Raw genomic sequence first — 23,414 nt, forward strand, 5'->3', positions numbered from 1 at the left:
AGTAGAAGTAAAGTAAAGGTGTTGTCAAATTGTTTTTAAAGGCAGTGGACACTATTGGTAATTACTCAAAATAATTATTAGCATAAAACCTTTCTTGGTGACCAGTAATGGGGAGAGGTTGATGGTATAAAACATTACGAGAAACGGCTCCCTCTGAAGTGCCATAGTTTTCGAGAAAGAAGTAATTTTCCACGAATTTGATTTCGAGACCTCAGATTTAGAACTTGAGGTCTCGAAATCAACCATCTAAACGCACACAATTCGTGTGACAAGGGTGTTTTCTTCTTTCATTATTATCTCGCAACTTTGATGACCGATTGAGCTCAAATTTTCACAGGTTAGTTATTTTATGCATATGTTGAGATACACCAACTGTGAAGGCTAGTCTTTGACAATTACTAATAGTGTCCACTGCCTTTAAGTTTCTGCTGAAAGAGAGTGATGTTGTGCATTTGTCTGAGGTCCTCGGGAAGTGAATTCTAGAGTCTTTGTGCTATGTTGGCAAAGACCCTGTTCCCGTAACTGGCCAAGTGAGTTTGAGTTGACAAACAAAGAAGTTTTAAAGAAGATTTTAAACTTGTCTGCAACTTTGCCTTATTCTTTTCTACATTTCATGTAAAATTCATGTTCAGAGAATAGCACACTTTACTTTAAGGCAAGATCTATCATGATTTACGTAGTGTTAGTGTTATAAACTCATCATATTGATTAATCCATGGCAGTCTACGCAAATCTCGAGAATTTATCCTTTTGGATGTCATTTGCGAAACCTTCAAGCACAAGCATGCCGCATTCAATTTCCCCTAAAAGCTCGAAATAAAAACACAACGTTGAAGTGACCTTTTCCAATGGTGAGAATACCGGCGAGGGAGCGGAACAGTGCATCCCGTCTGACACTCCTTCCCTGGCCTGGCCTTTACGATCACTCTCAGGAGATGAACCCTGGAGTTTTTATCCATCGATTTCTTTAGGGCTGCCTTTAGGGTTGACAAGATCCTAACGCCGTTAGAAATGACTGCGTCACCTTGCGAGGTGTTTAGAATGCAAGATGATGGTGGAGCCTTCGATTACAGAAGGAGAATAATTTCCGATTGATTTTATTTAAAGGAACACGTTGCATTGGATCGGACAGTTGGTCTATAAAAAGCATTTTGTAACTGTTTGCATAGAAGATGTTTTAAAAGTAGAATACAATGATCCACACAAATTTCCTTCGAAATTGCGCGGTTTTCCTTTTACTGCACGAACTAACACCATGTTAGTCGACGAGGTAAAAGGAAAACCGTGCTGAGAAATAGTTTTGAATTAATTAATATTTTACATATTAATTAAACCTCTCTTTTTTATTATTATTGTATCATGAGAGTTTTTCTTTCTGGTTTGAAGAAAGTCTTTGAATTAACTTGTCTAGTCTGCATCCAATAGGCGGAATATTCTTCTTCTTTATCCCCGATGCAAATTAACATCTATTATATCGTTGCCAAAACAAAGGATTCGAACTGCCTCTAGCTACCGGGCAACCTCGGCAGTCTACATGTAGTTGGTAAGACACGGCTCTAAAATTGCACGGGTCATGGGTTCGAATCCCACCCGAGTAACATGCCTGTGATATTTGTTCACAGGACTCGGGGAAAGTACTGAGTATACAGTGCTAACACACATCGGTGTATGGGTAAAAACCATGATTAATATTTTTTATCCTGACGCAAAAATAACATCTATTGTATTCTTTAGTCTGTTTTCCGATTTGTTTTGCCCTTTAAAAAAAAAAATGAAACTTTGTAAACAATAAGGCCTGAAAAGTACCCTACCCTTTCTGTACATGTAGGTCAGCCCTTATACTGGATAAAATATTCCTACTTTCTTTTTTCAAAGACCAAATATTATGCCTGTAGACAGCTGCTACATGTATTTATGAGCCAATTTTGTTCATGACCCCCCCCCCCACCCTCAGTAGTGAGTTCTTCTTGAGGTATGGATTGCTACATTACAATAAGACTCATTTATCTTGTTGAGTTATCCATTAGACCTCTGTAGTCAGACAGGCTGGGGACATCTGCTGTTAAAAAGTAGTAGTTCGTCAACACCATAGACGTCTTCTTTTCATTTCAAGAATTAATTTCAGTCTAAAGGACGAGTCACACTGCAGCGATAACAAAAATGATAATGATCACGACGCAAAGAGAACACGATCTATTGGTTGAATGAGCGTATGCATATTCTCTGTAGAGCAATTCAACCAATAGAATGCGGTCTCTTGGCATCGTGATCGTTATTGTTTTAGTTTTATTGTTTTAGGCCTTTAAGCTTGAAATTATTAGTACTCTGCTGACACATGTTAAAGGCAGTGGACACTATTGGTAATTATCAAAGACTAGCCTTCACAGTTTCCACATGATTTTCAGGATGAGCAAACAACAGCTGAATGCCAGTAAACAAGCAATATGCAACAAATTAAAATTTGGTTGGTAATCTTGTTTTTATCAAGGAAGAAATTTCATGCTAAGCAAATTTTTGTGCTTACAGGCTTTATGAAATTGGGCCCTGGGCATACGAGGTCTGTATGCTTCCTTTTTGAAAGGGCAAGGGCACCGAAGCATATTCTCCTTGGTAAAGGGCACCCTATGAGGAAATTGTAAATTTCTACTCGAGCATTTCAAGGGCCACAAAACAATGACCAGCGGGCATGGCTAGGCAATCGCCTTCGTTGCCTTAAAGGAACGCGTTGCCTTTGATCTGTCGAGTTGGTCTTTGAAAATCGTTCTGTAACCGTTTGTTGTCAAATGTATATGGTTAGAAAGATATTGTAAAAGTAGAATACAATGATCTACACAAATATGCCTCGAAATTGCACAGTTTTCTTTTTACCCTGTCGACTAACACAGTCGGCCATTTAAGGGAGTCAAAATTTTGACTCCCATAAATGGCCGACCGTGATAGTTCGCGACGTAAAAGGAAAACCGTGCAATTTCGAGTGAAACTTGTGTGGATCATTATATTCTACTTTTAAAACATCTTTCTAACCATATGCATTTCATAACAAACGGTTTCAAACGCTTTTAATAGACCAACTCGTCCGATCCAAGGCAACGTGTTCCTTTAAAGGGTCTACGTACTTTTTCCTAACAAAAAAGACAATGTCCACAGATTTACATTAAACTTACACAGTTTGAAGATAATGATAGTAGAAAGCGTCCCTTGAAATTTTACATACTGAGGTGCTGTAGTTTTTGAGAAATGAGTAAAAGTAATAATTTTTGTCTGAGTTTTAGCATGTAAAAACGTATTAACCAGTTATGCTATAGTTTTGGTATAATAAGGGGATTTTACATGCTGAAATAATTTTGGTCTCATGAGACCAAAATTATTTTGTGACTTGTTTTACTCATTTCTCGAAAACTACACAACCTTAGTTAGTAATGTTTGAAGGGAAGCTTCCCACTATCATTATCTTCAAACCCTGTAAGTTTAATGTAAATCTGTGGACATTTTGAAAAAGTACCCGAATCCTTTAACTAAGGAGAAATTGCGTTGGTGCCCTTTCCCCTTTCAAAAATGAAGCATACAGGCCTGAAGTTGCCTTTAATATGACTTTCATGATTACTTCTAGTTCAGAAAAAGAAAAAAGAAAGTCCTCCTTGATTAAAAAGAATCCACTTTGGCCTTTTATTCCCTTCAATGCAAACCAGTCTTTGTAGAGACATGGTCAGCAGCAAAGTCTACCGGCTGCAGCTTCATGTTACATAGGATAAGCAGTATATGGCGGTTTGGTATAGCAGCCTCACATTACATGCATCATTGCAAGTCAATATACACAAGAGCCTCATGCTAGGATGCGCATAGGATTTGCTCCATCTCTTTAAAGGCACTGGACACTATTGGTAATTGTCACAGACTAGCCTTCACAGTTGGTGTATCTCAACATATACATAAAATAACAAACCTGTGAAAATTTGAGCTCAATCGGTCATCGAACTTGCGAGATAATAATGAAAGAAAAAAACACCCTTGTCACACGTAGTTGTGTGCGTTTAGATGGTTGATTTCGAGACCTCAAGTTCTAAATCTGAGGTCTCGAAATCAAATTCGTGGAAAATTACTTCTTTCTCGAAAACTATGGCACTTCAGAGGGAGCCGTTTCTCACAATGTTTTATACCATCAACCTCTCCCCATTACTCGTTCCCAAGAAAGGTTTTATGCTAATAAATATTTTGGGTAATTACCAATAGTGTCCACTGCCCTTAAAGACACTGGACACCTTTGGTAATTGTCAAAGACCAGTCTTCTCACTTGGTGTATCTCAACATGCATAAAATAACGAACCTGTGAAAATTTGAACTCAATTGGTCGTCGAAGATGCAAGCAAATAATGGAAGAAGAAAAAACACCCTTGTCTCACAAGTTGTGTTGTTTCAGATGCTTGAATTTGAGACCTCAGCGGAGGTCTTGAATTCAATTCAAATATTTTGGTGAGAAATTACTCAGAGGGAGCTGTTTCTCACAATGTTTTATACTATCAACAGCTATTCATAGCTCGTTACCAAGTAAGTTTTTATGCTGACAATTATTTTGAGTGATTACTAATAGTGTCCAGTGCCTTTAAGTGTACACGCTGGGCAGATGGTTTTCCATAATGCATGATGACTATTTAATACTTGGGGTATCATTTTTAATTCCCTTGGATGCAGAGATAAACCACATGTTATAATGTTAATTGACTGTAGAGTGTTAGCGTGGTTATCGCCATTTACTGGCATGTGTTATTGTGTGTCTAATTTGAATGTAGAGGACTACATACAAGTTTAACATTAGTAACACATCCAGTAATCAAACACAGATGTGGTTTCTATTCTTGTACCATGTCCTTCACGGATATGACATCGACATTTAAAATTCATGTCTATCTTCTTCAAAAAGGCATTGGACTTGTTTGGTAATTTTCAAAGACAAGTATTCTCACTTGGTGTATCTTAACTTATGCATAATGATAACAAGCCTGTGAAAATTTGGGCTCAATGGGTCATTGAAGTTGCAAGAGAATAATGAAAGAAAAAACACCCTTTTTGCACAAATTTGTTTGCTTTCAGGTGCCTGAATAAAAGGCTTCAAGCCTGAACTCGTGATTTAGATTTAAATATTTTAGTGAGAAATTACCTCTTTCTCAAAAACTATGGTTAGTTCAGAGGGAGCCGTTTCTCACAATGTTTAATACTATCAAAAGCTCTCAACTGCTTGCTACCAAGTAAGTTTTTGTGCTAAAGAGTAATTACCAATAATGTCCGGTGCCTTTAACACCGTTTACTGGCATGTGTTATGGTGTGTCTAATTTGAAAGTAGAGAACGCATACGCGTGTATCATTAGTGTAACACTTCAAATAATCAAACACAGATGTGGTTTTAGTCCTTGTAGCTTGTCCTTCATGGTTTTGACATTTAAAATTCATGTATAACTTTTTAAGAGCATTTGTTATGGAATGTGTTCATGTGCATGCACGAGGTAGCAGTGTTTGGGGTGTATCTGTGAAATGATTTAATGCAATTGTGGCTAGTAACTTTCTCTCACAGTATCTTCCCACACTTTTGTCCAAGAGTAAATTGGAAAAGAAAAAGAAAAAAAACTACCTGTAACATTCTAGTTAAAGGAACACAAGCGTACACAGATTTACATTAAACATACACTGTTTAAAGATAATGATGGAAAGCTTCCCTTAAAATATTTCTTGCTGAGGTGTTATAAGTTTTTGAGAAATGAGTAAAACACTTCCGCAAATATAATTTTCGTCTCATCGACGAAAATTATTTTAGCATGTACAACAGTTTACGCGACTCTCCTGAAAACATTGCTCTGCGATTTTAAATATTCCTAAAAACTTGTAGACCGGTGAAGCTGAAACTTCCAACAGGTGAATTATACTACATACATCTTCATTCACAGTGAGTAGGGATTCATGTCATGGCCAAAATCTTGATCTGGAGAGTCCCGTTAATCCGTTTACATGGTAAAAAAAATTTGCCTCACCGTTGTATTGATTTTAGCTCTTCTCGTCATCTTTTAGTTGTATTAAAATATTTTAGTATTATTATGTATGTTAAATGCTTAGGTTTGTGGCGTATTTTTTTTTGTATTTTTTTGGTTTATTATTTTCTATTCAGTTTTTAGTTTAAGTATGTTTTGCTCCTGGTGGTTTTGTTTAGTTTTAATTTTTTATCTTTCTTGTGGTTTTTAAACTGCCGTTTCTATATTTAATGTTGCTTTTTAAAATATTGTTTTTATTTAGTGGCTTGAGGCCTGGCATAAGGCGCTTTATAAATACTCTTCTATTATTATTATTAATGAGTTTTCAAAAATCATTCTTGTGCTAACAATTAGCAGCTCTATGAAATTTTGAGAATACTCTCTGAAGCTCAACTTTTCAAAGTTTCAAAAATCTAGCAGTAGTCGTTTGGCTACCTCAACAAACGAACGGATGTTAGACGTTTCCTGAGAAGTTGGGAATGGATTATGGAAAGATCTTGAGAATAAGTACTTTACGAGTGAGTGCTCACTTACTGTGAATAAATTTGTATAGCATTGGATACCTCCCTGGTGTGAAGGAATGCCATGTGTTGCTGCATCTATTAAGAAGATCGATACTGTGTGAGTCATGGCTATTTGGGGATCGGGAAGAGGGATTGGGAACGTTTTTACAGGGCTGTTACTTCATGCAGGCAATGAAGGCGATGTTTGTTTTATTTGATGAAAGGGCAAGGGCATCAGGGCATTTACTCCTTGGTAAAGGGCACCCTATTAGGAAATTGTACATTTCTACTGGAGCATTTCAAGGGCACCAAGGCAATGACCAGGGGGCATGGAGGCAATCTCCTTCAGTACCTCCTTGAAGTATCAGGCCTGCCCCTGGTCATTGCCTTGATGCCCTTGAAATGATCCAGTAGAAATTTAAAAATAGCCTCATAGGGCGCTCTTTACAGAGGGGAAAATGCCTTGGTGCCCTTGCCCTTTCAAAAAACGAAGCAAACAGGCCTGATTTTCACCCTACTGGAAAAATTAAATTAGGGGCCCGCAAATTGGAGGATGTGTTGTTGTTGCCTTCGTTCCCCAATGAGTGATGGGTGTTTTTGTTGTTCAGATGCTAGGGGGGGGGGGGGGGGGGTTAAAGTGCTCCTGCGTGCGTCTTCTGTGAGAGTTCCAATCAATGCGTATGAAACGTGTAAACTTAAACTCTGTTAACATGTGCGCCTACATGTAAGACGTAACATGATCCCTAGTGTAGTAGGTAGGGTAACAGTTTGACGCAAGTGGTTGTTGTTAGTTAGAAATGAACATTGCAGTATTGGGTTCATATTGGGTTCATATTGGTCATTTTGATCTAAACACATTTGAGCTTTGTATGTTTACCGTTGCCATGGTTTCCTATTGATTTTTTTTCAGATGCTGGGATATGAGAACTAAAAGAACAAGAGCTTCACAGGTGTACACAGGTAGGTTGTTGACTCTAGGTTATAGTGTCAAGGAGTAATGCCTGGTATTCAATTTCAATTTCAACATTTATAAGCAAAATAATAAGCACGGAGGATGGAAGGAAAATAGTTAATCTATGTAAACAGAAATAAAGAGAGTATAAGGCTATCGGACTACTTAGCCAAGGTTTGTAGAAGCCAGCCAAGACAGACAAACTACAAACAAGGAGACGAGACAAAAGGGTAAGGAGGAAACATTTACAAAAACAGACAGACTGAGTCGCTATGAGAGAAATATGTACATAAACTAGCAGGGATAAAGCAAACGGCTGATGACAAAGGAGCTGGACTGACTATAAAAGAGAGCTATATATGCCACGTAATGTGCTTCATTTTATTGACATCTAATGAATTTAAGGTGTTACATCGTAATGTCGTTTGTACAAATTCACTTACCTAGTGACTTTTGTGGAAAGTAATTTAATTTGTCTGTAAAATAAAAAGGTGAAAACCTTCAAATTAACACTGTGTGTAAAGCAGATTAACACAATCACAGCTGAAGATGTACTTATGGTTTGGTTTTTTTTTCACTTTTTTTTTCTTCAAAAATTTCCTCTTGGGTCAAGAAATAAAGAATGCATCGGCCTGAAAGAAGAAAAATATATTTGAAGTGGCCCAAATCCTTTACACAGTAAAACTAACTCAAATTGATAGGATTTTTTCTCCCTATAGTCACTGGTTTAACAGGCCTCACCGATTGACAAACACAAAATGTGCACTTATCATCACCTTACGAGTACCATGCCATATAAAATCACGTTATTCAACTTCTTTTGGTTCAAGAAGTAAAGAAGTCAGAAGAATGACAAATCTTTTCAAGTGGCTCAAATTCTGTACGCGGTAAATACTAACTCAAATTGACAGGATATGTTCTCCCCATAGTCACTGATTTAACAGGCCTCACCGATTGACAAACACAAAATGTGCACACATTGTCACCCAACTGGTACCAAGCCATAGCATCATGTTAATCAACTCCTTTTGGTTCAAGAAATGAAGAAGTCAGAAGAAAGAAAAATCTAGAAAGTGACCCAAATTCTGTACGCGGTAAAACTAACTCAAATTGACAGGATATGTTCTCCCCATAGTCACTGATTTAACAGGCCTCACTGATTGACAAACACAAAATGTGCACACATTATCACCCCACTGGTCCCAAGCCATAGAATCATGTTAATCAACTCACGTACTTAGTTTGGTCGCCAGTCTTCTGTAAGATGCAACCCTGAAACCTTCAACTCCATCAGCCAAAGCAGAAACAAATTGCATTACTCTCTACGTGTTCTGAAAAGAAAAAAATCGGCTCAATACTTTTCCACAAGAGCTGTGACTGGGATTGATTTTGTGGTGAAAAAATGCCTTGTGCAGTGACATTACCTTCTGCAAGTGCGCAATGCGTACTGCGTTTTTTTTCTTCTGATGATGAGGGACTTTTAACGAGTAAATGATAGGATTAAGTCTTAGTGGCAATGAATTAGGAGCTGTGGTTAAAACGGTTGTTTGTCACTTTGCATCATTTTTACTGACTCAGAAAGTGACTCAGAGAATGAGGTTTTTTTCGTGAAAAACAACTGACTTGGTTTTACAACTATGACAACGGAATCACTTGTGGAAGAAGTGTTGGACCGGAGAAGAACTGGGGTTGAAATCTTAGGCTGGTTCCTCATAGAACTAATCAATCAATCAATCAATCAATCAATCAATCAATCAATCAATCAATCAATCAAACGTCATTAGTAGAGCGCCAAAATCAAAAGTTTGTTCTAAGGCGCTGAGGCACAGTTGAATGGTTGGTAAGCCTGCTGGAACAGGTGAGCTTTAAAGATCGCTTTGAATGATGTATTTGAGCTGGCATTTCTAATTTGTACAGGAAGCTTAATTCCACATTTTGGGGCCATATAGGGAGAATGATCTCTCTGCAAAAGTTGAAAAGCAGGTTCTTGGCACATCGAAAAGAGAGTAGGAGGTACACGAATGAAGATTGTTGAGATCTTAATTTGAAAGCTTGTTTATGGTACACTTTATACATCAGGGGTAAATTCCACAAAGAGTTAGGAATCGTCTTATCTCGAGTTAGGATGTGTAACTCGTCCTAACTTAGGATTAATCTTAAGGTCTGCATGCTACAGTGCAGTGTTGGGACTCGTCCTAAGTCCTAAGATTAGTCTTAAGTTAGGAAGAGTTTTGTGAAATCGACGGCAGGATTATAACTTTGAAGAACATTCTTTTAAACATACTGTAGGAAGCCAATTGTAGGTTGGTTAGATGAGGACTGATGGACTGATCATATTTGCGTTTATTTAGAATCAATCTTGCAGCAGTCTTTTGAACATTATGAACCCTTCTTTCCCGGATCTAACACTGTTTCTTCAATTGATTTAATTCACATGATTTCTACGCTATACCTACTCAGTGCTTACTTACTAAGCGCGCAAAGGCAATTTCATAAAGGGCAGTTTTTTTCTGGCAACTTGGAGGCAACCAACTGCACTGAATGCTTTTAAGGAACAAGTCGTCAGCACGTCAAAAAACATTCCTTTAGCTCTAGCTCAATATCCCCAGGAAAATAATGGGAAAACGGAAATGTGAATGAATTCTTTGCCTGGAACTGGTTGCCTATAGATTGCCTTATGAGACATGGCCTTTACACTATGCAAAGCTTAGTAGTTTGACTTTGAGTAGTTTGCCATGCTTTGAGCATCACTGAGCATCTTTTATTCAAACAGGAACATGTTTAGGAATTGCCACCATGTTTAAAATTGATGCAGTCGGTTATTATGCAAAAACATCATGGTCAGTAGTGAGGGCTTTTTTTTCTAATACATGAAGACCGAAACAAAAAAATTCCTAAAAATTGAAAGAAAAATTCCACCAAATAGAACTCAAGACAATAATTACCTTTAAATATGTTTATGCCTATAACCATAGTTATTACAACAAGGAGGTGTGTATATTTTTCATAAATATTTAAGTTTTAAAGGGAATTTGCATTTGACTTGTTCATAAGAAAGTTGCCAAACTTTGCCTTGATCCCTGGGCACAGCACTGGTTATACGGCTTGCGACTGGCACCCCTGAAACAAAAAAATTACAAAATAGGGAGACTGCCAACATAGGGCTGGATAGCTCAGTTGGTAGAGCTCCAATAAATTAATGTGGAAATTATTGGTGCTGAATCCTGCTCTAGTCAATTTCCTTTTGTTCAAACCCAAAATTACTTGAATTTTAATATTTCTTCTAGGAATGATCACCTTTCAAACCAAAAACTAAATGTTAATGACAGAGCTGTAAAAATGGAAGTTCTTTACCGATCGATATCGTATTTACGACAGAGTCTTTTAGAACGAGGAATAACTTCTGCTTGGTTAGAGTTGAATGTGTAATGGGTCTGTACGCATCGTGACCCGTCAGCGTCTGTTTTGTTGTGTTCTGCCAGAGGGAGCCTTCCGTCCAACTCATTAACTGCCTCCGTCTGATTGATTACTGGTCTGACATTTGAGACTCGACAGCAGATTGTGATTGGTTGCTGCCTGCTTCCTTAAAGGCAGTGGACACCTTCCGTAATTGTCAAAGACCAGTATTCTCACTTGGTGTATCTCAACATGAGCATAAAATAATAAAACTGTAAAAATTTGAACTCAATTGGTCATCGAAGTTGCAAGAGAATAATGGAAGAAAAAGCTTCCTTGTCGCACAAGTTGTGTGCTTTCAGATGCTCGAATTCAATTCAAATATTTTAGTGAGAAACTACTTCTTCCTCAAATACAACATTACTTCAGAGCGAGCTGTTTCTAACAATGTTTTATATTATCAACAGTTCTCCATTGCTCGCTACGAAGTAGGTTTTTATGCTTAAAAATTATTTTGAGAAAGTACCGATAGTGTCCAGTGCCTTTAACTTTCCCAACCAAACCTCAGCAGTCCACATCGTGAGTTGTGAATACTGTCGTATCTGTACCATAGTAAACTAGATTAAAAGATGTATGAGTCAATCATGATTTACCTCTATTGTCATCAGTAGAAAGGCTGTTTTCCATTGCCATGGTTACTTTTATTAAAACGGCAGACATTTCAAAGTGCTGGCACAGATTTTATAATCAGGATATTTTTTTTTTTTTTTTTTTTAATCTTATATATTTTCCATTGTGCAGACTAGATCAAGCTGTTGGTTTTTTGTTATTGTTAAGAAGAATTTCTCAGAATGTATAATATCATTATTTTGCTCATATTAAAGGAACACGTTGCCTTGGATTGGACAAGTTTGGTCTATAAACAGCATTTGTACCCATTTGTTGTAAAATGCATATTATTGGGAAGATGCCTCGAAATTGCGTGGTTTTCCTTTTACTTTGCGAACTAACACGGTCGGCCATTTATGGGAGTCAACAATTTGACTCCCATAAATGGCTGACCGCATTAGTCGACGAGGTAAAAGGAAAACCGCGCAATTTCGAGGCATGTTTGTGTGGATCATCGTATTCTACTTTTAAAACATCTTTCCAACCATATGCATTTCATAACAAACGGTTACAAATGCTTTTTATAGACCAACTCGACCGATCCAAGGCAATGTGTTCCTTTAATCTTTTATCAACCAAGAAGTATCTAAAAAATAAATAAATAGTAAACTTGCAGGTAATGCCATGTAGTAAATCTCCTTAGTGTTGGCCTCACAACGCCTCTTCCCACGAAAGAGATTTAAAGGCAGTGGACACTATTGGTAATTACTCAAAATAATTATTGGCATAAAACCTTACTTGGTAACGAGTAATGGGGAGAGGTTGATGGTATAAAACATTGTGAGAAACAGCTCCCTCTGAAGTGACCTAATGTAGTTTTGGAGAAAGAAGTAATTTTCCACGAATTTGATTTCGAGACCTCAAGTTCAGAACTTGAGGTCTCAAAATCAAGCATCTGAAAGCACACAACTTCGTGTGACAAGGGTGTTTTTTCTTTCATAGTTATCTCGCAACTTTGATGACCGATCGAGCTCAAATTTTCACAGGTTTGTTATTTTATGCATATGTTGAGATACACCAAGTGAGAGGACTGCTCTTTGACAATTACCAATAGTGTACACTGTCTTTAAATCATGGATGTACCCTCAAATATACTATTTATTTATATAGTAATTTCTTATTTTCACACCATGCCAAGCTTAAATCACTACTTTTGTTATCAAAGATGTCTTGTCTTTCCTTAACAAGCTTAGATCAAACAAAAGGGTCCTTAATATTGAGGTGGTTAATCCAATTTCAACGGAAATGTTTCATTGCTTACTATAACATTCAAACATTGCAAATAAGTTTGAGCCAAGAAAGAAGAGAAAAAAACACGTTATTTATGAAGTTGCAACCTGCTGAAATATATTATATATATTCCAAAATATATACATGAAACGAGAAAAATTATTAAATATTAATAAACCAAAAATAGCCAACAGAATTTAATGCACAAAATTCTTTCAGTTTCATGAACAAAAGCATTCCTTATTTCAAAATAATTGTATTCCAAATTTGTATGAATGATCCTAGCAGCCTGTCATGGGGTGATCTAATTCCAATTATGATTCACCGGAAACATCAAAAAACAGAAAGCTTGGATTGTGTCTTTGTTCTTCGGACAAGTTGTTTCAAGAAGAGGAGATTTCCCAAGGGATTAGTTTGTGTACCTGACAGCACTTTTGAGTACATTCCCCTATCCTTGTATAAGACATTCACCTCAGCAGCCTGGATATGCCACTCTTATTAGACTTGTCGACAAGTCGTTTATTTGTTGTTCGGTGATAGTCTAGTCGTGGGATAGTGGCTTAAAGGCAGTGGACACTGTTGGTAAGTACTCAAAATATTTATTGGCATAAAACCTTTCTTGGTGACGAGTAATGGGGAGAGGATGATGGTATAAAACATTGTGAGAAATGGCACCCTCTGAAGTGCCATAGTTTTCGAGAAAGAAGTAGTTTTCCACGAATTTGATTTCGAGACCTCAAGTTTAGAACATGAGGTCTCGAAATCAACCATCTAAACGCACACAACTTCGTGTTGCAAGGGTTGTTTTTCTTTCATTATTATCTCCCAACTTCGATGACCGATTGAGCCAAATTTTCACAGGTTTGTTATTTTATGCATATGTTGAGAGAGACCAACTGTGAAGGCTAGTCTTTGACAATTACCAATAGTGTCCACTGCCTTTAATGATTCAGGTCTCCGCGAACGAATACTGCTCTCGCGAGATCACTGCTCTCGCTCGAAGCTGCTGTCTACCAACTACTACTCCATATGAGACTGCACAGCACAAGAGTGGTAGTCTCATGGACGCCAGCAGTCACAGTGTACTTTCATGGTAGTCAGCAGGGCTAGTGACCCAGCTATCGATTTCACAAAACTCTTCCTAACTTAAAACTAATCTTAGGACTTGTAGGACGAGTCCTAGCTCTGCACTGTAGCATGCAGATCTTAGGATTATTCCTAAGTAACTCGAGATAAGACGAGTCATAACTCTTTGTGAAATCGACCGCAGAACTTTTAGTAGCCCTGATGAGATTTTGGTTGCCATGAAAAACACAATTCGTCGGCACAAATATTGGTCACCAAAAGTGTTTCATTTTACAATACCATCAGCACGGGTCATTATTGTTTGTGATGTTGACTTACTGCATTATTCTCCCACTAGCCCTCCGGGTTATGAAACTGGAAACAATTATTAGTCCGGCTGTAAATGTGGTAGTCCCGGGCTAGTGGCAATTTGACCCCTGCAGTCTTGCGAGAATACCGTGGGGGTATTGCGGAGAGAGTCGGGAAAGCTATCACCACCACAGACATTTTTAACGACTTGTTTACAAGTTTATGCCACTCGACGGTCCTTCTATAAACTCTATGTAGCTGACGAATGAGAGTGCTTAGTAAGAATGATAGTACCTGCATCGTATTATTAGAAAGAGCAAGAAGCGTGATAGAGCGGAGTTTCTAAGAGGTGAAGCCTTCTTCTTGCTTAAGTGTGATGCTGATAAATGGAATCTTAATTAAGATCTGACATTGCACACAGTGGGGATGAATAATTCAGGTGTTTTGTTATTCAAATGTTCTGCTTATGTTATAAGTGTTTTGTGTCTCCAATCACGACGTTGGTTAGGGTGGGAATGCGAGGATGTGATCTGAGGTGTTTTATTCCGGCCAATGTCCTCTGTTTGTTTTACTGAACTGTCTAAAATATTGATATTGTCTGAAGTCCTTTTTTTTTTCTTTTTTCTTTTTGTTCACTGTCCTGTTTTGGAGCTTTAAACAATCAATCAATAATAATAACCAAAATTATAAAGCGCCTTTTCCAAAGGATGCAAAGCGCTAGGGATAAAGCAACCAAAAAACCCAAGAGAATAAAGACTAGTATTAAGCAAATATACAAAAATTATTCATAACATTTGTTTCCATACAAATATATACAAATATAAACTATTGTAGACATGTAAATGAAATACTCCTTACCTCTCAGAGATTCTGAATTAAAAATGCAAAGAAATAGTTAATGGCTAGGTTTGAAATGTCAGGGCATTACCTATTGTTTGCAGTTATACCATAGTAGGTCCTTTTGGTCGGTAAGCAGTTTGCAATAGCTAATCTTTTTTCTCATATTCTGAATAAAAGTATTGACTTGAGTTGAACTTGGCTCAACCTTTTCTTTATGATTCTCTAAAGACTTCAGTTATAGTAATGGGGGGAAAAGACTTGTAACCAAACCAAAATAAATGTCCAATGACTGAAAATGAACGAAAGAGCCTCGTGGCTTGACTCGACTGCCCGTACATACAATACTTATTACCTTTCCTCAGTTAGAATAACTGAGTCTGACAATCTTATGGAAACAAATTGGCTCAAGCTGTTTCCAAGATCATGAATGAAGAGGTAAAGAATATAATAAAGGTTAAAATGGCAGGTGGCTTAATATATAACTAGTATTTTAAGATTGAGAAACATGTCAGTATGCTTTATTAGTTACATTTCTTTTAACTTGAGGGTAATAAAAATGTTTTAGATGTTCACTTGTGTTTTAACTTGAAGGTAATAAAAATGTTTTAGATGTTCACTTGTGTAACAGCAATAACACAAATATAAAAGAGTGAGGGCATGTTAAAAGTGCAACAAATATAGAAAGTAATATATTTTTCTCTTGTGTTTTTCAATCTAGGTATTGAAGGTAACATGTTTACAAGTTTTGACGTCAGTTGCAACGATTCGATTCTATGTGCTGGGACTCAAGCCCAGGGTGACGATGCTTACTTAATATTCTGGTGAGTTCTTATTGTATCATACTTAAGGCACTGAATAGAGCTGCTAAGCACACAAATTTGCTGAGCATGAAATTTAGGCTTGATAGAAACAGAATTTCCATCAAATTTCATGTGATTTTCAGGATATAAGCAAACAACAGCTGAAAACCAGTAAAAAGCAATATGCAACAAATTTTGGTTGGTAATCCTGTTTTAACCAAGGAAGAAATTTTTGTGCTTAGCAGCTCTATGAAATTGGGCCCAGTATTCTCACTGGGTGTATCCCAAATATGCATATAATAACAAACCTGTGAAAATTGGGACTATATTGGTCATCGTAATTGCAAGCGAATAATGAAAGAAAAACACTCTTGTGTGCTTTCAAAAAAAAAAAGGCTTCAGGTCTAAAGTCTTTTAATATTTTGAGTGAGAAATAACCTCTTTCTCAAAAACTACCTTACTTCAAAAAGGGAGTCGTTTCTCACAATGTTTTATACTATCAACAGCTCTCCATTGCTCATTACCAAGTACATTTTTATGCAAACAATTATTTTGAGTAATTACCAAAAGTGTCCACTGCCCTTAAAGCACTTTAATTGGTGCTGTACAAATTATCTTTAGGCAATTGAAGGTGAAAATATTCAATTTTTTAGGATTTTGATTCAGTGTGCCCGACACTGTAATGTCAATGGCGTGATATCTGTACCTGAAGCAGTTAAAAATACTCTTTGTATTTAGTTTCGATTAATGTTTGAACTTTTCTTTCCGTTCATGTATTACATTTAAAAATACTTTGCTTCAAACTGTTTTGTTTTGGTTTTATTTGTGTTTGTGTTATTTTTATTTGTTTGTGGGGTGCAAGGATGTTTATTTCCAGTCAGTCAGTCGGATGTCTTGTTAAGACGCTAATGCCTTGTCTTCAAAGCGATGGACACTGTTGGTTATTACTCAAAATAATTGGTAGCATAAAAAACATACTTGGTAACAACGAGCAATGAAGAACTGTTGATGATATAAAACATTGTGAGAAACGGCTCTCTCCGAAGTAACATAGTTTTTTTGAGAGAGAGTTTTATTCTTGCTCAAATAATACATGACTTCAGCTGAAGACTTTTGATGGCATTGGATTAGATACACTGCGCAATCATTCCTTGGGCTGCAATTAGAATACCCCCTTAATTGACATGCAGCGCAGCATCGTGTGGAGAGACCTCGCTGCTCGATGGTGGAAGTCAAGTTCTGTTTGTCAAGTAGTCGTCGGTGTTTTGCTGGAGACCTAATGACGACACATTCAAGCCCGCCATTAGCACGGCCCGTCATTAGCAGCACCTTGGCCCGTCATTAGCAGCACCTTGGGGCTTATATATAGCTTAGACCCCTGTTAGGATGGAAGCATCAGCGGTGTGGTTTTCACCGTTTTTAACCGGAATTCCTTTCTTTCTTTTTAATCATCATTAACAACCTTATTAATGGTCAGGGCCCAATTTAACAGAGCTGCTTAAGCACAAAATTTTGCATAAGCAGAAAAATCCTTGCTTAGTGAAATCAGATTACCGGCCAAGACTCCACCCAATTGTTATGCTAAGTAAACAACAGCTAAATACCAGTCACAAGCAATGTATATGGCATAACATTTTGGCCAGTAAAATGTGTAAAATAAGCGAGCTATTTTCGTGCGTAAGAAACTTTTTTGCTTAAGCAGCTCTATGAAATTGGCCCCTGATGTGATTTGTTATTATGTTTGGGATGGGTTCAGAGCATGAGTATGCTATTTATAGAGCAAATGTCCCAAACACTCTCCACTGGGTGCCAGTTTCCTAACTTTTTAAATTATCAATATAACAACCTTGTTGATGTCCGATGTGATTTAGTATTCTGTTTGGGATGGGTTCCGAGACTCGGGATTCTATTTAAAGAATAAATATCCCTAGCACTCTCCATTGGGTGCTTGCCCCCTCGTTGGGCATATAACTTTTAATCATCATTAACAACTCTCGCTAACGGTCTGATAAGATTTCTTGTTACGTTTGGGATAGGGGTCTGAGACTCTGGCTGCTTGTTACAGAGTAACTATCCCCAGCACTCTCCACTGAGTACTTGCCCTCTCGTTGGGCAGGTAACTTTTAATCATCATTAACAACCTTGTTAACATCTGATGTGATTTCTTATTCTCTTTGGGATGGGTTATGAGACTCGGGATGCTATTTATAGAGTAAATATCCCCCAACACTGGGCGCCAGAAGGTGATAGAAGTAACACATACTTAAATGTATCTTGTTTTTGTAGTAAGACTCCAGACACGACGATGTGATGTGAATAGTCTGTCATCTTAAAGACAGAAATTTGTTGTGATGTTTCTCCCTTTTGAAAATTTTACTTGGAAACGATTTATTGTTTTTACATAAGTAGACAACATTGGTGTTGGACGGGTGTGTAGAAATCCCAGGTGCAAACTATCACATATTTTCCAAGAAATAATTCATTTATGAACGAGTTTCTTGTTCAACACTGAAAAAACATCTGTTTTGGTGAATAATGTCACAAAAACAACAATCGAGGGCTAAATGACAACACAATAAACATGAACAGGTAACTATTAGTGTAACATAAGCAGTCAAGTGGAAATACATGAACAGAGAGAGAGAGAGAGAGAGAGGGGTAGAAAACACACAGAAAGAAAGCAAAATATCCTGACACTTGTCTACATTGTTCATTTTGCATTGGGTCCCAAGGCAAAGATTGAAATGACTTTGTGAATTCTCACCAAACAAGATTTGAAATATGAATTTATTTATATATAAATGGTTTTCGGTTACACCATGTATCTACTTGCCAGGTAGATTATGTTCTTTAGAGAACTGTCAGTGTCTCCTTTATATTCTACTGCCGCAAAGCAGATTTTTGGAATTCGTGAGATGAAAAGAACTGTCCTGCTTATTAACTACTACCTTGGCGGAAAGTAGAAAAACAGCCGAGACTACTACTTTATTTATTTCTTTTCTAGGGGCGACTTTTTATAGTGTTGTATTTCTTGTATAATGCATAGCTTGAAGGTTGGGGTGTAGGCTGCTTGTTTGATCGTCCGCACAGAATTTTCCGGATGCAATGTTGCCTGCTTCATTACCATTCTATTGTCTGACGATGTCACTCGTCTGCGGGTCATATTATGTCTCGATTTGTTTCAGTTGCCCATGGCAACTGGCTGTATCCATGTATATCCTTGCAAATAGTTTTTCTTTACAAGAATTAACGGAAGCTACACTTAAAAAGTTGAGAAAACATGGCCTATAGTTATAACTTCAGAAATTTGTTTTGCCTATATAACAACAGAATTCACTTATGTAATTTTTGGTGAATTTGACAGCTTATATTCAAGTTTATTTTGAAGTTTACTTTGAAGTGATATCAGGTTCATCTTCCTGCAAATGCGAGGCAAATTTTGACATCACCACAGCCGCGTTTTCGTTGAGAATGTTTCAGCAGGAGTTGAGCACATTTCAACTGATGCAAATTATTTGTTGCGATTATTATGTGTCGTCAAAATCAGAGTGACAAACTAGGCTTTGTGTTGTTCAAAAGGTCTGTGTATGTCTCTTTTCAGTGAAGTTTGACATGGTTTAATTTGTTCAATCAATCATGTCCCGCCCGCAGGTGGGGGATACAAGAACATTTTAAGAAGCAGGACATTTATAAAGCGCCTTTAACCAGAGGGCGTAAAGCGCTAGAAAAGGAAAGCAAGAGCAAGCCTCAAAGTATGGGGGAGGGGCAGACTGGATAAACCAAGATTACATACGACCAGAAAAAAGATGTGTCTTGAGGGACTTTTTTAGATTTCTCATCAGGATTACACCTGTCTTGAGGTCATAGATGCTTTACTTGTCCTGCCTGAATAAATGTTACAAAGGTGAGGTTAGAGGGTAAAAAAAGTCTGATACCATATTGGTAAAATGAAAATCAGTACTAATTGTTACTGAAACACACAGGGAACCATACCAAAACGAGCCAATGTCAAAATGAATGTCAATATATAGTATTATGTTTGGTTATGACCCTTACATCAATGTGTAATAGCACTGTATACTCAGTATTTTCCTGAGTTCTTTGAACAAACCACAGGCATACATTGTGTATTACTTGTGTGGGATTCAAACCCACAACCTGTCCAATTCTAGAGCAGTGTCTTACCAACCACCTGCAGTTTGAATCCTTCGGCAGCGGTTACCGCACAATTTACGTGGGGATGCGAATTTTAACATCTCTTATATACACGGTCTTTTAACTTTTATTTTACCGAAGTCCAAGTCCGCAATGCGTTAGAGCGTATGACATAATCCAAAATGCGTGTGATCTGGGCGTAATGCGTGACACACTCGGCTATTACGTGATGCGATGGGCATGAAGCTCAAGACACCAAAGCGTAATACGACGAGTCAAGTCATCCATGCCTAATCAATTCCCATTACCTTGATCTTATTCTTCTGCTTTTCTGTCCCTGCAAACAACGGCTCCACTGTCACGTTTTGAACGAGGAATTCTTCCTTGTACAGACCCAGATCCGTCTGACCTTGCTCTAGACATGTATGCTCTGTGGTATTTATTTGAAAGACAAATACACATTTTATGTGTACAGCTCACGCAAACCTGAGTCCATAGTTTGCGGTGGTTTTTTCTTTTTCTGTTTTCTCGAAAAGTGAAATTTGCTGTGTCATAGAAACAGGTAAGGATCTTGTGTGCTTTCAGATGCCTAAAAAGGCTACAGGCCTGAAGTCTTTTATTTTATTGATTAGATTCAAATGTTTGAGTGAGAAATTACCTCTTTCTCAAAAACTGTGTTACTTCAGAGGGAGCTGTTTCTCACAATGTTTTTTACTATCAACAGCTCTCCGTTGCTCGATACCAAGCAAGTTTTTATGCTGATGATTATTTTGAGTAATTACCAATTGTGTCCAGTGCCTTTAAGTGTAACCCTTCAAACCTACTTGGATCATTTTAAGAAGCTCCGATTCCTTCCTTTGACGTCATCTTCCTCCTCATCGCACTATCTCGATCTTGCGTCGTCTCTTCTCTGGGACTGAAGATAAAACAATTCTCTTTCCAATCATGATCCACTCATGGTAATCCTACCATTGCTGTAATCTACCTTGTAACGCAACACTTTAAAGGCAAGTGGACACTATTGGTAATTACTCAAAATAATTGTTAGCATAAAACCTTTCTTGGTAACGAGTAATGGAGAGCTGTTGATAGTATAAAACGGTGTGAAAAACGGCTCCCTCTGAAGTAAGGTAGTTTTTTGAGAAAGAAGTATGTATCATTAAAATACGTGTTTGAATTGATTTCCAGACCTTGGCTGAGATCTTGAATTCAAGCCTCTGAAAGCACACAACTTGTGCGACATGGGTAATTTTTCTTTCATTATTCTCTTGCAACTTCGATGACCAATTGAATAAAATTTTACAGGTTTGTTTGTTGAGATACAACAAGTGAGAATATTACGCCCAATTTCATGGCTCTGCTTACCGTCGAATTCTGTACTTACAATCACCATTCTCGCTTACTTGCGAGCACCGAATTTATGCGCTAGCTGTGTAAGCGTAGAATGCTTATTAATGTGGAGTACGCACACGCACAAGCCGAAATTCCCAGATTACTCGTGAAATAGGGTGAAATAGGTAAATGCAGATGTCATAAAATTGGGCCCTGGTCTTTTACAATTGCCAAGCATGTGCGGTGCCTTTAAAAGGAAACCCAGAATGCACTTGGAGAGCCATTTTGCGATCCAAGAATTCATTAGAGGCAGAGAAAGTAGACCAAGCTATGTATAGAGTGCTGGATAGCATCTCAATTGTGTTATTTGAGTAGCTAAGTGGCTCTGGAAGAACCAGACAATGTAGAGTTTCCGTGGTGCATGGTATTAAGGTCCACTTCATGGTCATTTAGAGGAAATAAATTGGGCACTTTGAGGGCGGTTTTGGATTACGCACTCGAGGTGTTCTTATCCTGAGTCGATATTGAAATAGAATTTGTGGAACTTTATCATGTTTCTAGTCCAACATCAACAGTGTACAGATTATGTCTTTAAAATGTCTCCATTCTTTGCAGGTTTTCTTGATATTGTGTATGTGGAAATATATTTCTTCTACCGCTTGGATTTAATTTATGAAGACAGATCAAGAAACATTTCACTACTATAGATTATGAATATACTTGTGGCTTCAAGCTAAGTGTTTATAGCTTGTAATATCAAAGTATTCTTGTGGCCCTTACCATTGTAATGATCGGCCTGTGTCTGTATACTGTTTTTACCCACTGTCTAACGGTGTAATCAACCACAGGGTGAGGCCAAATAAAATAAAATACCAGTTGATCGTCCCTGCCCGCATCATTTTTTGGGGCCGCATCCTTTTTTTTTCACTATTTACTATTTTTCGATTTTTTTTTATATATTTTTTTTTATTTTTTATAATCCATCTTTTTAAAAGGACTGGCCTAGGAGCTTTTCCCGAATCTTACTTGATGCTCTCAAACACTTGTAACCGTCTGTTTCATAAAACAATATTAGTGAATGCCTACCAGTAAATCTTTTTAGTGTTATCCGACCCTGTTAGTGTTAGTGTTAACACAGGTCCTCATGCAACTAATAGGTATAAATAAGTTTGCGGTTGATTCAAACTGAAGAATTGGTGGCCTGTTTGATTTGAAATACTTAGCGGCCATCTTACAAAAAAATAGTAAATAGTAAGGCCCTCATCCTCCTCTTTTTTGAAAAATCCGGACGATCAACTGGTATTTTTTGTTATTTGGCCTAAGCGACCCTAGCTACTTAGCAAGTCAAGACAGCCATCAAGTTGATTAAAGACAAGACAAGATCAACAAGACAAGACAAGACTTTTTAAATCTAAACCTTGTCTAGTCTTACATAGTCAACATTCCACCTCCACATCGTACAAGAATTGTCAAAACGTAGGACTGTTACAACAATGAAATCGATACATCGTTCCTACTCAAGAGCGCATAGATTCTCCTCGTTAGCAACAACCAAATTTTGTGTTCTGCACGGTTTTTTTCCCCTGACAACCCAGTGTTGTATAATTGGTGAACACAATGAAATGAATTACTTGTAACTTTGCTTTTGAAAGTACGTGGTAACTGGATAGGTGGTGGATTGAGACGCCATCATTATTAGAGATGTGTGTGGGCGTATTCAAGCTAATCAAAAGAACTTTCTCGAACCGGATAGAAGCACTCTACATACTCATAAATCTATATTCTGCAACAATCTCATGTTACTTTTGTCTCCACTTCTGTGACGGTTTTTATATTTATCTTTGTGAAGGAGTGATATTTTTAAAAAACGGACGCGGATTGTTAAACTGATATTAATGTGGAGTGAATGAAATATGTAGTGATTTGCGTTTTACTGATGTACATGTGTAGTCATGACTGAGACTGTTTTAAAATGTCACACATCTGAAAGCCTTCAGAAGCTGATGAAGTTATAGAGATGTTTCGTCAATAATATAATGGGACAAATATAAGCGTAAAGCCCGGTTCATACTTCCAATTTTAACATGGTGGAGATAGTGTCAAATCTTACAATCCACTTAAGCAAGAAGTATAGAGTTTTTCTCTT

At 37.4% G+C, this 23,414-nt stretch overlaps 1 protein-coding gene across 2 annotated transcripts in view; it reads left to right on the forward strand.

Moving 5' to 3' along the window:
- LOC139934601 (WD repeat-containing protein 89-like) overlaps positions 1-23,414 on the forward strand; it is a 74,500-nt gene that overhangs the window by 23,337 nt on the left and 27,749 nt on the right. For both annotated transcript variants that reach the window (XM_071928889.1, XM_071928890.1), the window contains exons 6-7: positions 7,431-7,480; positions 15,700-15,802. In XM_071928889.1, coding sequence (XP_071784990.1) covers positions 7,431-7,480; positions 15,700-15,802 — 153 coding nt within the window. The remainder of the gene's footprint in view (positions 1-7,430; positions 7,481-15,699; positions 15,803-23,414) is intronic.

This window comes from Asterias amurensis, chromosome 3, assembly GCF_032118995.1.
Source record: "Asterias amurensis chromosome 3, ASM3211899v1".
In the NCBI taxonomy this organism is placed as follows: domain Eukaryota; kingdom Metazoa; phylum Echinodermata; class Asteroidea; order Forcipulatida; family Asteriidae; genus Asterias; species Asterias amurensis.